General features: G+C 41.9%; 1 protein-coding gene across 1 annotated transcript in view; it reads right to left on the bottom strand.

The window, feature by feature from the left end:
• Window positions 1-14070, bottom strand: part of RGS22 (regulator of G protein signaling 22) — a 72763-nt gene that overhangs the window by 44445 nt on the left and 14248 nt on the right. Inside the window, exons 5-13 of the mRNA XM_083622705.1 lie at window positions 13772-13857; window positions 10042-10207; window positions 8700-8844; window positions 5417-5482; window positions 3797-4436; window positions 3033-3194; window positions 2040-2214; window positions 1342-1496; window positions 375-471 (exon numbers count right to left, since the gene is read on the bottom strand). Of these exons, the coding sequence (XP_083478831.1) occupies window positions 375-471; window positions 1342-1496; window positions 2040-2214; window positions 3033-3194; window positions 3797-4436; window positions 5417-5482; window positions 8700-8844; window positions 10042-10207; window positions 13772-13857 (1692 nt within the window). The remainder of the gene's footprint in view (window positions 1-374; window positions 472-1341; window positions 1497-2039; window positions 2215-3032; window positions 3195-3796; window positions 4437-5416; window positions 5483-8699; window positions 8845-10041; window positions 10208-13771; window positions 13858-14070) is intronic.

The raw sequence follows: 14070 nt of genomic DNA on the forward strand, positions 1-14070 counted from the left end.
ATAATATGCAAGTGTACTCATTCGTGTGGTTAATGCTGTGCCTGGTCACATGTGGTCCATTATAGTGAAGCCCTTATAGTGTGACAAATTCATTATGCAGCTTGTCTGATCATGGTAGTTATGGGGTGAATTTTATGCAGCACAATATACAATTCAGACCTCAGACCATGGTCTGGAGAACAAAGTTAGCTGCCTCTTGCCTTTTGTAGCCAGTTTTGATGTTATCAAGAGGGTGGGGACTCAAGAGGTGGCTACCACAGGGCAAGCCCAAACAAGAAGCAATCATACCTCCACTCTGGTATGGAGGGCAGTATCATAGTCACCTGGTCACCAAACCATTTTCAGCAGATCCAGGAATTCCAAATGCTACTCACAGGGATCATTTCCACGTAGGTGTATTTTCTATCCAGCTTTGGCATCAGATAATCTGTTTTGTCAGGAATTGTTGTCATATGAGCAGCTGTTGCTGGCCTGGACCCATGAAGAAGAAATAGTTCAAAAGATGCTTGAGGATCTATGGAGACTATGTCATGTGTTACAAAGGAGATAAAATAAGTGAGTTCACAGTTAGGGTTATTGAGTTCTACTCCTGGAGACAGTGTCCTTACCTTTAAACGTTCCAAGCAAGGAGAAGATGCAGTCAGTATACCGCCAAACTTATTCCTTCTCCAGCTCTTGCCCTACATCCCAGGTGTGGGGAACCTTTGACCTTCCAGATATTGCTGAACTACAGCTCCCACCAGCCCCAGCAAATATGGCCAATGGAAAATAGCCAGGGATGATGGGAGTTGTAGTCCAGTTACATTGGAAGGAACAGAAGTTCCCCACACTTGCCTAACCCTTTCCCAACACTTGTTGGGGAGCATAATTAGAGCCCTGCTGGCAACAGCATTAGAGTAGAGGAGGACAGGCAGTGGGGCTGGTGAAGGAAGAGAATGAGAGCCACCAAAATGGTGTCCTTTCTCGGTGCCTCTGAACATTAAAAGACACATTCACCATTTCCAGGCAAGGATCTATGACAGGTGCTTATGACAAAATATTAAACGAAGATGCTGTCAGCGGAAGAATAAGCAGGCAATGAATGAAACTAAAATGTGGTGGAACATGTTATGAATGAAAAGAATAAAAGCTTTTTGCATACAGGCAACTCCCTGTTTGCGCGGGTGTTGCATTCTGGATCATTGGATGCGTCAGCGGTCATCCGTAAGTCCGTTCCGCCCCGGCCCAGTTCTGCCCCCTGATGGGGCTGAAGATGACACACATGCCAGCGTCACACATCAATTAGACACATTCAAAAGGGTGCATGCAAAATATTTTATATGTGGAGATCTAAGTGCTTACCGCTTCTTGTCAACATCCACTGAACTCAAGAGGAGGGCAGGAGCTTCCTGAATAGCACTTTGGCTCCGGGGCAGGACTGCTGATAATAGTCTGGAAGGCATCTGCTGATCTACCGTAGCTCCTTTTGGTGGTGGTGGTGATCCCGTTTCTCCTCTCTAGAGAGAAAGAACTTCTCAGAATTAACTTGTCCTGTTCCATCTACTGCATATCAGTTTTCAATAGATACAGTCTAGATTTAGTAAAAAAATAAAAATCTTTTGTAATAACCCCAAATTCTTTGCACTAAAGGTAACTACAGCATCAGACCGAAACCATGAACTGCTTTTTCAATTCAGGACAATTTTGAAGATCAGTTTGGTGGTTCTATAGCAGGGACAGCTCTTGAAAAGACACGTTTAAGTACACATACCCAACTCACATGGCTTATGAATGCCATATATTTCTACTTGATAAAACCATCAAAACAATATGATGGTTCGAAGGCTAGCTTTTGTAGGCCAAGGGAGCTGCATTTGATCCACTAGCTGAGTCAAATTTCCCACTAGCATGTTACAAGTTACAGCACCGTCTTTCTTGACCAGGCCTCCACTATCACAGTTCTTGCAGATCAAGTTATATAATGGGGTTCTGCCATCTTCACCACCTGGTACAGGCATCATATATTATGGATGAAAGCCCAAGAGTGACAGTAGCAGTACCTGGGGCTGTGCTATTTTTGGCATGCAAGATTTAGCTCTCAGTGGCAACAGTGATACCATCTGTGGGAACGGATCCACATCCATACGTGGCTTCTGTTGCCGAGAATGCCAGATTTTCAGTTTGGTGCTGGCAGCCTGTGTGGCTCCTGTATGGATAACACAAAACCGGGGACCCCTGGAGAGGATATAAAGGATCAAGTAATTAGATGGACGTTGTAAGTGGGCTCAGGTGAACAAAGAGAAACAATACTGCCTTTTGTTTCTCTTTGTGTCAGAGAGAGCCCTTGACCCATTCCTCTTGTTGCCCCCACCTGGCAGTGGTAGCAGGGAAATGGGAAGGATGACAGGAAATATGTCCTGCTGCAGAAACTGAGAGAGGTTCTCACTGTTTTGGTCTATTATTATTTATTACTTATTGGTTGCTTGTCACCAAACAGGTCTCCAAGCAACTTGCCACTGAAGAACATTATATATATATATATATATATATATATATATATATATATATATATGTATGTATGTATATATATGCACACACACATTTTAAAATAGAATAGAAAAGGAGAAAAATCATATAAACATTGACATACCATATATCTACATCTATGTACAGCCCCTTTCCTAACAGTAATAACAACAAGCAAGAATCTTCACTCGCTCGTTAACTTTTAAGCTACCTTTAAGGGCGAAAGTCACAAAGCAGCTTGCATAAAAATGTAAGAACAACAAAAATCTGTGCACCAAAAGCCAGCAATGAAACAGCAATATATAGCATCACCCCATTAAAAGGAGCATAAAATACTAGTATAATTTCAAGCCAACAGACCATGACATCTTAAGAGAAAACAGTTTGGTTCTTCCCATGTTCAGCATTTAGCTGCTGATGTAGCAAATGTTTAGTGGCATAATTTTCTCTTTCCTCCCCTCAACTCCCCACAAAGTGTTGAGACAAAACAGGATTTGATTGAATGGCTTTGATTTTCATCCTCTTACCAGTAAAGAAGCAAAGGTTTCACTACTTCAGGTTGAGCACGTCTCAAGTTAAACATGTTCCACTGGTCCCCATCAATCAGGTTTAGCTTCATCAAAACTTCAGTGGTAAGGAAATAATCTCCATTGCTCACTAAGTAGGTTTTTTTCATTTTATCAAGCTGTCTTGAATGAAGGAAAACATTCACACAGAATATGCACAAACGCACTGCAGCTAACAACTGAGAAGAAGCTAACTATATTTTCAGATAAAATTCCACACAGCAGAAGATAGAATAGTTCTCTTCCCCAAAAGAAAATAAAAAATTAGGTGTTTCAAATAGTTCAGTATAGGGCAGTGCTGGGGAACCTGCAACCTTATAGATGTTGTTGGACCCCCAATTCCCATTAGCTACACACAGTCAGCATGACCGATCATGGGGATGGCTGGAGCTATAGCCCGTCATGACATAGGGACCAATCAGTCAAACAAACAAGATGTGTATTAGCTAGGATGTTTACTACTAACTCAAAAATAATTCTTCCACTGATCTTCTTAGGTGCTAACTAAATCCAGTCTTCGTTAATCTGGTGCCCTCCTAAGCTGGTTGGACTCCAACTCCCATCAGCCCCAACCAGCACAAGCATGATGGGCAATTGAGTATAGCCCCATCCAGAGGGTACCAGGCTGACGAAGACTGGATAAACTGATTCAACATCCCAGCCTCTTTTGGAACAGCCGAAAGGCTCAAGTTATAAATATTCAAAACAGGAAATAAGTTAAATACCTTCTCTGTCTTTTAGGATCCCGCAGAACCTTTAGTCTTTCAATGTCCATCCAAAGCCGCAAGTACCTTTCTCCCAAAGTTCCTTTGATGAACCTCTTGAACCTTTCGAATTCATGCCTGTTGCCAATATCATAAGTCTTGTGGCTAAGACACCAGGCAGCCCTAGTTTCAGTGTTATCCTTTTCAGATTTCGTACTAGCGCTTATTTCGCTCCCCTTATCTGGTATATCATCCGCAGGAAGTGGAGGTTTTGGTTCGAGTGGCTCCATGAAAGGTTGAATGTTTGCTATCTCAACTATAAACACTCTAGACGTTCTGTCGAAGTCGATAGCAGTCGGGTTGACTATGGGCGGCTGCCCAGTAACCTGTGCTACAGAGCTTTTAAGTATATACTGAGCATAGGCTAATGAAAACTCATCTACTGTTTGAAAATACATGGGTGGTTGGTCAAGTTCCTTGCTCTTTGCTGCTTGGAGGGCAACATCCCAGTCCTGCCCTACGTATGCTCTTAAGACAGTGCTTGAAGGAGTATCAGGAAGAGACACAGAGTGGCCCTCATCTATGCTTCTTCTAGCTACTACCCTCTGAAGAAGTGATGTACCAGATTGGGTGCGCTTCTTCCTCATCCTGTTTTCCGGTTCTGTATTAAAAACAAAAGGCCTTATTGAGAACTTAACTGACTCACCACCACCCCTTTTTTTAATATGCAATAGTTGAATGCTGTATTGCATTCTCAATTGCTTTCAGGTTTTTCTCCCCATTGTATCTGTCTTTTATTTTATTTTTCTATTTCTGCATTCATTTGCATTATTTGTATTATTACTTTTACTGTGTTTTGTAAAAAAGAGAGAGAGAAGGTCAGTTTTGCAAAGCCCCCTGCCCCACCCCAGGTCTTTGCATAACCTAGCACTTGACAATGAGTAGAATTGTTATTTATGGACTTTGGGGCTACCGCAAGCCACTGGAATTTGTGCCACCTCTCACTTACCTGGGATGTTGTTGCTTTTTCTCCTCAGCGCCTACATGTGCACAAAAGAGAGTCACAATGCTGAAGCTCCTCAAACAGATTGCCATGAAGTTTCTGGCAATCCCAAACAGCTTGCTTAAGACACTGTTGTGAGGGGCCGATATTGCTTGGAAACTAGTGCTGCAATGCCTTTCCGTTTGCCTGCTTGCTTACCCTCTGCTCCTTCTGTTTAAGTTTTGATTTATTATTTTTATTGTATTTATATCCCACAATTTATCCCCCCCTTCTCATTTCATCCTTAGAATAACCCTGCAAGAGAGATCAGGCTGATATACTGTGACAGGTCCAAGGTCATTCATAGTTGGTTTAGGGTTTGATCCCTCGTCTCCCAGGTCCTAGTCCAGCAGGCTAACCATTACACCACTCTGGCTTTCTTCTTCATTAAAAAGAAGCCATCTATTACACAAACACAAATGTTTTTAAGTATTCGGTGATATTCCACCATTGCTAGGGGTCTGATGCTACAAGCCACTTTCCTCTCAAAATTCCTCACACTCAGGGAAGTGGGGAGCATGGTACCTCTTTTTTCTCCATTTCTGCTTTATCCCAGGTCTATATGCAAAGAAGGCTCCTACACGATAAATGCCACTTACCTCCAAGGGCAACAGCATGGAGAACGGTGGATGAAACACTAGGCATCCCTTCTACTGCCCTGAAATCTAAAGCAATGGAAATTAAACATTAAAACAATCACAAGGCGAATCTCAAAACTATTAGCATCCACCTTGGTCTTTCCACTTGGTTATCTGAACTGAAGGACATATAAAACCTGCCCACGGTGAGAACAGTGTGAAAGACTAGGTTGGCCTTTGACCTGATATATCTTATATTCCTATTATTTTTTGCCAGCCCTTCAGACCCCTCTTTCTCTTCTTGGAATTCCTGTGAGGTGGAAGTTTTCTATTGTAAGATTATTTAGACAGTAGACTGGTTTTGTTTCTTTTGATGGTACTTTCTGATTCCTCCTCTACCCCCATTTAACAACCCTATTAAATTTGGAACAAGAGGTTTGACTGTATGTTTTGATGTCCCAAAGATAAACTCTTCCATGTGCTAGTTCACTCTTTCCATACTAAGCATTTTGTTAAAGGGGAGGTGGATGACGCCAGTGGAAACTGGAAGTGTTTGCTAAGTTCCCCCACCTCGACCTACCTAGGCATTAAGATAATCTCAGATGCTCTCCCCTTCTGAGATGAGTCAGACCACTATAAATGTCAGACAATTCCATTGAGATAAGAAATAGTACCGGAAACTGCATAAGTTCATGTGTCTGTCTACAAACAGGAAAGGAAAACAGGGAGGCAAATACGATTGGTATTTGCTATCACCATTTCCCACCCAGTCTGCAGCTCACAGTTTTTATTTTTTCACTCTGTCATTACGTTTTCGTTCCCTACCCCCGCTGAAATCGTGTAATAATAAGGTAATGAATTCCGTAATCAAATTTGGCCGCATCAAACAGTGAGCTGAATATCAGACCCTGCAGAATCCGAACTGTAGCAGAACGAAACCAACGCTGCATGCAACAGGTATGGGGTGGAATAGAAAACAATGTCTTTTTACATCCCTACATGCTGCATCTGAGAAGACCAGCCTTTGTAGTGGAGGTCTGCTTATGGAACTCCCTCTGCAAGGAGTTTCATCTGGCAGCACAAAGCAAAGTCATTTTTACAGCCCAAGCCTCTACATGTCGACTTGAAAGTGAAACCCCATTGAGTTCAGTGGGATTTACTCCCAAGTAAATCCCACATAGGATTGCAACCTTATTTTCCCAGGCTGTTTCTGGTTTTTAAGTTCTGCGTTTGAACTTCTTTGAACTTCTGCTTTCAATTGACGGGTTTTATTGTGATGCTATCTTATTCTGTTCTATTCTTGAGATTTTTATTGTTTTTATGTTTTGTTTGTAAACTGTCTTGGGAACCGTTTTTGCTGAGGGCAGTACAGAAGTGTTCCAGATATATAAATATTGCTTCAGCTGGTTCCACTTCCACTTTTGGGAAGCTGTGTTGTCATTGCTGTTTGTTTTAACTGTTCTGCTGCTGTTAACTAGTGCTTGTTTTTGAACTACGGGCGGCGGCCATTTTAGGAGAGTTCAATGGATGCGCAACCACTGACACATGGGTCCTGTTGGATCTGGAAGAAGGAGGATTGGGAGTGGAATGGGGGGGATGGAACAGAACCCCCATGCAAAATGGTTGCCACCTGTATTGGTTTTTATTATGGTTGGTTTATACTTGCCCCAGGAGTGGAATTACTGAAGGGCAAAACACATCATTCTGACATCAGGTGAAGTGACAGGTGAGCGGCCTCACCCACCTGTCAAACTTGACCCATAGAGGTGGGGAGATAAAAATCTGGCTCCTCGGCCAGATCCTGTTCCCCACCCAATATGGATCTTAAAAGCTGCAATCCTCTGCACGCTTTCTTAAGAGTTAGTTCCACTGAAGACAGAGCAACTTAATTCTGAGTAAGCGTATATAGGGTTGTGCTGCAAATAAAAACAGGCAAACATAAATACGCAAACAGGCATTAATCAACAAATGGTGATCTGCAGGGTTTTGACAGGATCCGATATGCATCCAAGGCGCTATTGACCACAGTAGCCTAAAGGCATTCTGATTTTCAGCCAATGCTAGTCTTTTGTCATGGTTCCAATAAAAGTGTCAGACACTGACAGTGTACATATTTAGCCCTGCTCAAAGAATCCCAAAGGCTCTGGAGGAGTAATAGTGATTACCCAACATCTTATTTTTATATCAGTTCCCATCCCTGAGTGGCTCACTAACCCATAATCTAAAGCAATTTGTGGGCTGGGGGGGGGCGTGTAGAGAAGACAGGGAAGAAAGAATTAAGAAATAGAATGTTAACACCATGTCTTACAAAGGGGATCAAATATGACTTTAAAGACATATCAACCCTTTACCAAAATAAAAAATGTTCCATATGGAGCAGCTCAACCATACAGGAGGGACCATAGCTTAATGGTAGATAGGGAATTGAGAGAAATTTGATTCAGCAAGCATTTAAAACCAGATCATTCAACCTCACTGTTTCCAAGACAATATGGAAACCAAACACAAGAACCCTTCGAAATTGCAAAGCAATTCTCCAACCAAACGACATTTGCAAAAATGCTCATATTAGGTGGAAGTGAGCACAAAAAAATGACATTAGTGAAAATAACATACAAAATGCATTATATTAGGAGAAACTGCTTGCAAAAATGTGCACAATAGTCAAAAGTACATAGAAAAATGTATTTATTAGGAGAAAATTGCATTAAAATGCTGATGAATTTTCATGCGAACTTTCTTTAACAGAAATTCACAATTGTGGAAGACTGAACTTAATACTGGAAAAATGGAAAATGGAGAAAACAAAAATGGACAGCTCCTTCCATCCCTAGCTGCAACATGCAGAAGATCCCAGATATGTCCCAACCATCCCAGTTTAAAAAGCAACAAGTAGCAGGAGATGAGAAAGGTCTCTATCTGATACCCAGCAGAGAGGCTGCCGGTCACGGTGGAGATCAGGTTAGGTGGACAAATAGTATGACAGCTTCCTATGTAGTCAGGAATGCAGATAGGTGTAGGAAGTAAATTCCAAGGATATACAATTCTTATTGAAACTTTTGGTATTATATGATTCTCACCATAGAGATGCATGGATAGGATGATGCCCTATATGGTCACGATCATAGTGGTGTCCAGTTTACTACCAGAAACTCAGGATGTGCAGCAGTCTATTTTTTAAGACTATGGTATCTTTTGACTCTCCGCATCCCCCCTCCCAGTTGCTAATGCCTGGGGGATGGGGGAGTTCACCTGAGTGCGGCTGCATGTTTTGCTTAATACTTATCTATGTTGATGACATTACCTAGGATTGAAGAAGATGACTCTGAAGGCCAAGGAGAAAAATGAACGTGGGAAGATGCCACTGGATGAGTAAAAGAATCCGTAGTAATCATGCGCTGACTTAGCTTGGCTAAAGTAAACCAATCCCGTGTCTGGGTGACAGTAGCCTATAAAATAGAACATTCAATGGTTTAAGTTTATTTCAGTGCAAACCTTTATAGGTTCAAAAAGAGGAACAGATTTGCAAAATCTTCATTCCTTTGACACTTGTGTGAATAATCAAAGCAGAGGTCTATAAAGCTGAGATGACACATTGTAGAGCCCGATAACACAACACAATACAGTGGTACCTCGGTTTAAGAACAGTCCTGTTTACAAACGATTCGGTTTATGAACTCTGCAAACCCAGAAGTAGTGTCCCAGTTTGCAAACATTACCTCGGTCTAAGAATGGAATCTGAACGGTGGAAGGGCACCAGTGGTGGGAGGCCTCATTAGGGAAAGCGTGCCTCGGTTTAAGAATGGTTTCGGTTTAACAACAAACTTCCAGAAAGGATTAAGTTCGTAAACCAAGGTATCACTGTATGTGAATGTTTAAGCAGGTAAAGTCGTGTATATGCAGTATATGCCAATTAAACCATACAGAAAGTGGTCACTGATAGCTACAGGTTGCAATAAATAACACTACTAAGATGTCTATCTTACAAAAATACATAGATCTGCATTGTGATGATAGGGACCTGAATATTTGTACTCATCTTCTTAACTGTACCCCAGCATGTTGTATATGTACCAGTGAAGGGCATTCAATTCTATGTCCTTAAATCTGCATTAGGGATGACACAATTGTATTATTCCATAGCTCTTGTGCCTTTAACATCATCGCGGCTAGAAAACGTTCAAGCTTTTCCAGTATCGCAATGCTGAGAAAACATAATCTAGTTACATTCCCCTGACAGAGTTGAAATTCCAAGAGTTCCCTAGCAGGAGGGATTGATTGTTAAACTACTCAGAGAACTGTAGCCCAGTGAGGGGAACACCTCTCAGCACCTTTAACAAACTACACTTCTCAGGATTTTTCTCAGGATACTGCTTTAAATGTAGAGTGCGGGTGGAACCAAAGTCAAAGACTCTAACATAAGGAACAGAACAATACACATATACAAATGACAAATAATCAGCAAATAAAACTATTTTTAAAAGGGGGGGGGAATCAAATAGATTACACAATTCTAAAAACAATAAATGCAACATAGTAAGACACAGATAATCAACCTGTGGTCCAAAGTCTTAGCCAAATTTCATGTGAACTCAAGGAGAAAAGGCTATCTTAGACCTGTTTAAGTCACATGGCATCTATTTTACCTGGCCAAGAGAGACGTAGAACTTTCTCATAATTAAGTCATTTTCATTCTCTTCAGAGGTTTCTGAGGGTGGTAGGCTTTTGGTGAACCAAGGATAGTACGTTTTATCTATAACAACGTTGACGCCAGTTCTGCTCCACTCCACCTGCGATATCAGTTTAGCTAACCTACAGCGAGGTGACAAATATCATATGGTCACTAACCGGTTTTAGCAACAGCATTACTGTTCTCTTAAAGAAAACAAAATGTTGGAAGACACTTTATGAATCTACCACTCTTATCTTTAATCCTATTCAAAGTCTGAAGTGTTTTGAAGGGTACTTTAGCAAATGGCCTTGTCAGGATACAACCCAGAGAACTCCTCCCCCAATGCTCATTTCAGTCTACTGCCCAGTTGCTCATTCCTCCTATCTGCTAGGGAAAGCAGGGGATATTGTTTTTCACTACAGCAGACTAAGAAGAAGAAGTGTTAGGTGCAAAGACATGGAGGGTTGCTGGGCTGGAAAAGCAGCAGATGCACATTAATTTGCATCTCTGGGAAGTTGTTAAAAGTGACAGAAGGATACCCTGTAAATACAGCATGACCTTAGCCTCAGGTCATTCTGGAGATAGATTGCAAGTTGGCAGATTCCATCTGGGCTCTAACTGGTTTACAAACAAAATTACAGGTAGCACAGACTAAGGAGTCAAACCAGGATCAGTCAGTATTTATGGCCAGCTGGAACCCCAATGGCTCATGTCACCTGATCCCCCTTAGGCTGAAAGCTGCAGTACATCCTCCAGTCCTCTGATGGAGCTGTAGTGCCAGAGTATAGGCCTATGCTTCCCTCTGCTTGTCAGCTGCCCTGCTGATGCACTGAGTCAGACACTTGGACCCTGCCTGCCAGAGTCCCCATTTAGAAACCTTTGGAGCACCCAACTGCCACAATTAATTATTTTTTATTTTATTTACAATAAAATTGGACAACCCACTCTCCCCCTTCAATGGAGATGTTCAAAGCGAAATAAAACAAACCCAATAAATTAAAACAAGTTAAAACATTAAAAATAACAGCTCCTCCACACTAAAAACAGCTTTAGAAATCAAGGCGGGCAGAACCAACGCCAAACCACATGGAAGCAGCTGTTCTGTTTGCCTTGATCTCCTTGTACTTATTGTAAAACAAATATATGTATTTTCTGTCATCAATCACTTCCATTTCCTGTATAGTTTTCTTGACGCTGTGTTTTTGTAAACTACCCTGGAAGCTCTGCTGAAGGGCAGTATAGAAATATTTTTAAACAACTAAACAAACAGTGGCTAGATCCGCCCCCCCCCCCCCGAGAAAATAGTAGGTTACAGGCATTGCTGCCCCTGGTAAGTGCACACAATTGCTCATCATCTGCCTTGTAGGTTCTGTATTCATATTACTGCCTGTTTTAAATCGAAGCCAAAGCCAAATTAAGCTTTGTGTATGAAAACACTCTGAGTTCATATAGATGTGTCGCTCCCAATACCTTAATGGAGGAGGAGGTCTGGAGAAGGATGAGTTGGTGGTGGGGCTCCTTCACCAGTACTTTCTGTCTCTTGGACAAATGTCCTTGCCATCTCCCTACCAGAGTTAATCAGGGCTCCTTCCACACTGGGCATTTCCCATAGAATAGCTACATTTTGTTTGCTCTTTTCTCTTTCCAAAAGAGCATCTGCATGTCATGAACAAAACACTCCTCGACTTCCATATTTTCCCTCCCACCCCACAACAGCTCAGAAAATCCAACTTTTTAATACAGTGGAGCAGTTCTGCAATTTCCTCAACACAACTATTGAGTAGGTTCTGGGGCTGATTTCGGCCTATATAGATATTGCTCTACCCATTTCCTTCCCTATAGCCCATCACTCTTCCCTAGGAAGCAACTTGGGTTGCTTCCAGAAGACCCGTTCGTTCAGCATTCAGACTGATTTGTTTGCAGTATTTGAAAGGAAGTTATATTACATTCAGTGTTTATTGAGCATTCATTTCTTTTGTTTGTGGGGAGGTATATGACATCTCATCAAGCAACTGATATTCCAACTTTGCAGTACATTTTCCTGCTATTTTCCTGACCACAAACGGTGTTGGTGGGGAATGGGTTTGCTGCAGAAGAGTGACAAATCAACTTTAATTGTGCAATCTGAATTTGAAGGTATGAAATTGAAAACCACCTGCAAAATAGCTTGGAATCAGTCTCATATCACTTTAATCCGACCCTTTCCTTTATATCCACTTCTTCTCCCTCCACCGACCACCACCACAATGCAACTGGGGGAATCATGATCATGGGTGAGAGTATTTAATGTCTCCCCACTGTGGTAATTAATTAATTAATTAATTAATTAATAATAATAATAATAATAATAATAATATATTATTTATACCCCACCCATCTGGCTGAGTTTCCCCAGCCACTCTGGGTGGCTCCCAATCGAGTGTTAAAAACAATACAGCATTAAATAACCCCACCCACCCACCACACACATTTGGAGGTGGAGAAAGGAGTGCCCACCTGGCTCCAGAATGTTATCTGGATTTCTAAAGTCTGGGATCAGAGTTGCTATTCTTCTTGCAGCTTAAAGCAGAATGACAATGATCGGGTCCTGCTAAACCATCCAAACCTTGAATCACCCCGGGGTTAAGACTAAACAGGGTTAGCACTTAATTAAGCTTTGAAACCTGGGTTTGAATTTGGTTTCAAATTAGGAGCAGCCTCTGCCCACAATGGTTAACTTTGGTACAGACGTAACAATTAAGCATCAGTAAACCATGCAAAGAGGATCTGCCACAAAATGAAGGAGGCTGAGGGAGGAAGCCCATGACCCAATGGTACACTCCTGCTTCTCTTAACCATGGTTAAGGAAGCTGCCTTATAGTAAGTCAGACTACTGGTCCACCTAGCTCGGTCCTACCAACATTGACTGATAGCAGCTCTGCAGGGTTTCAGACAGGAGTCTTCTCCAGTCTTACTTGGAGATGCCAGAGTCTGAAGCTGGGACTTTCTGCATGATAGAACACATGCTCTACTGCTGAGCTACAGCAGCCTCCCTCCCCGGATTATGTCTACACCTCTTAGATCAGGGACAGGGAAACCTGTGGCCTGCCATAAATTGCTAGATTCCAGAGTATGCCTCTAAATGCCCGTTGCTGGAAACCACAGGAGGGGAGGATGCTGTTGTGTTCATATCCTTCTTGCATAGGTATCTGGGTGTCCACTGTGAAAACAGGATGCTGGACTAGATGGTCCTTTGCCTTGATCCAGCAGCATCTTCTCACGTTCTTAACATTCATCAGCCCCAGACAACATCAGTGAAGATGGAAGCTGCAATCAAACAACATCTGGAGGACCACAGGTTCCCCATCTCTGACTCAGATGCAGTTGCAATTTGTGTTTTAAAGAAAGGCACAGAGATATACGGAGGAGATCAGGCAAAATGAGCCACAATGGGAATGCTGTGGGAGAGATCTATTGATTAAACACATGCATACCAGTAAAGTTCGGTAATGATTAAATGTGGAACATCGTGTACAGGCGATAAATTAGGACTGCCTGTAAAAATTACAGAATGAGAGGCCATAAAAATAGCATCAGTTTCATTATCCACATAAGTCATTAAACTTATATAAGCTAGGCCAAAAGTATCTGAGAATTATTATCATATTTGTTCAAGGGAAATGTACAGCTTTAAAAACCTGCGTTCCAATTAGAAGTTGCAGTACCTGTATTCAAAGTAACAGTCGCTCTCTAAAAACGATGGGAATCTTTCCTTCTTAATCCACGCAATAGCCTGCTCTCGGTCGAGACACTAACACACATACACACACATATAAAAACCTTTGTAAATTATCTTTCACTTCAGGTACTATACGCCATGTAGTCAACAAACAGATTTGCTTACAGATTAAGGCAGCAATCCTAACTACAGCAGTCTGTCAGGACTTCATGAAACGGTGAAGCCATGGTTGAAGAGGGGGCAAGTCATAATTTGGCAGCAGCGGAGACAGCTTGAGATCCAAAG

The sequence above is a fragment of the Podarcis filfolensis genome, assembly GCF_964270895.1.
Source record: "Podarcis filfolensis genome assembly, chromosome: 7".
Taxonomy (NCBI): domain Eukaryota; kingdom Metazoa; phylum Chordata; class Lepidosauria; order Squamata; family Lacertidae; genus Podarcis; species Podarcis filfolensis.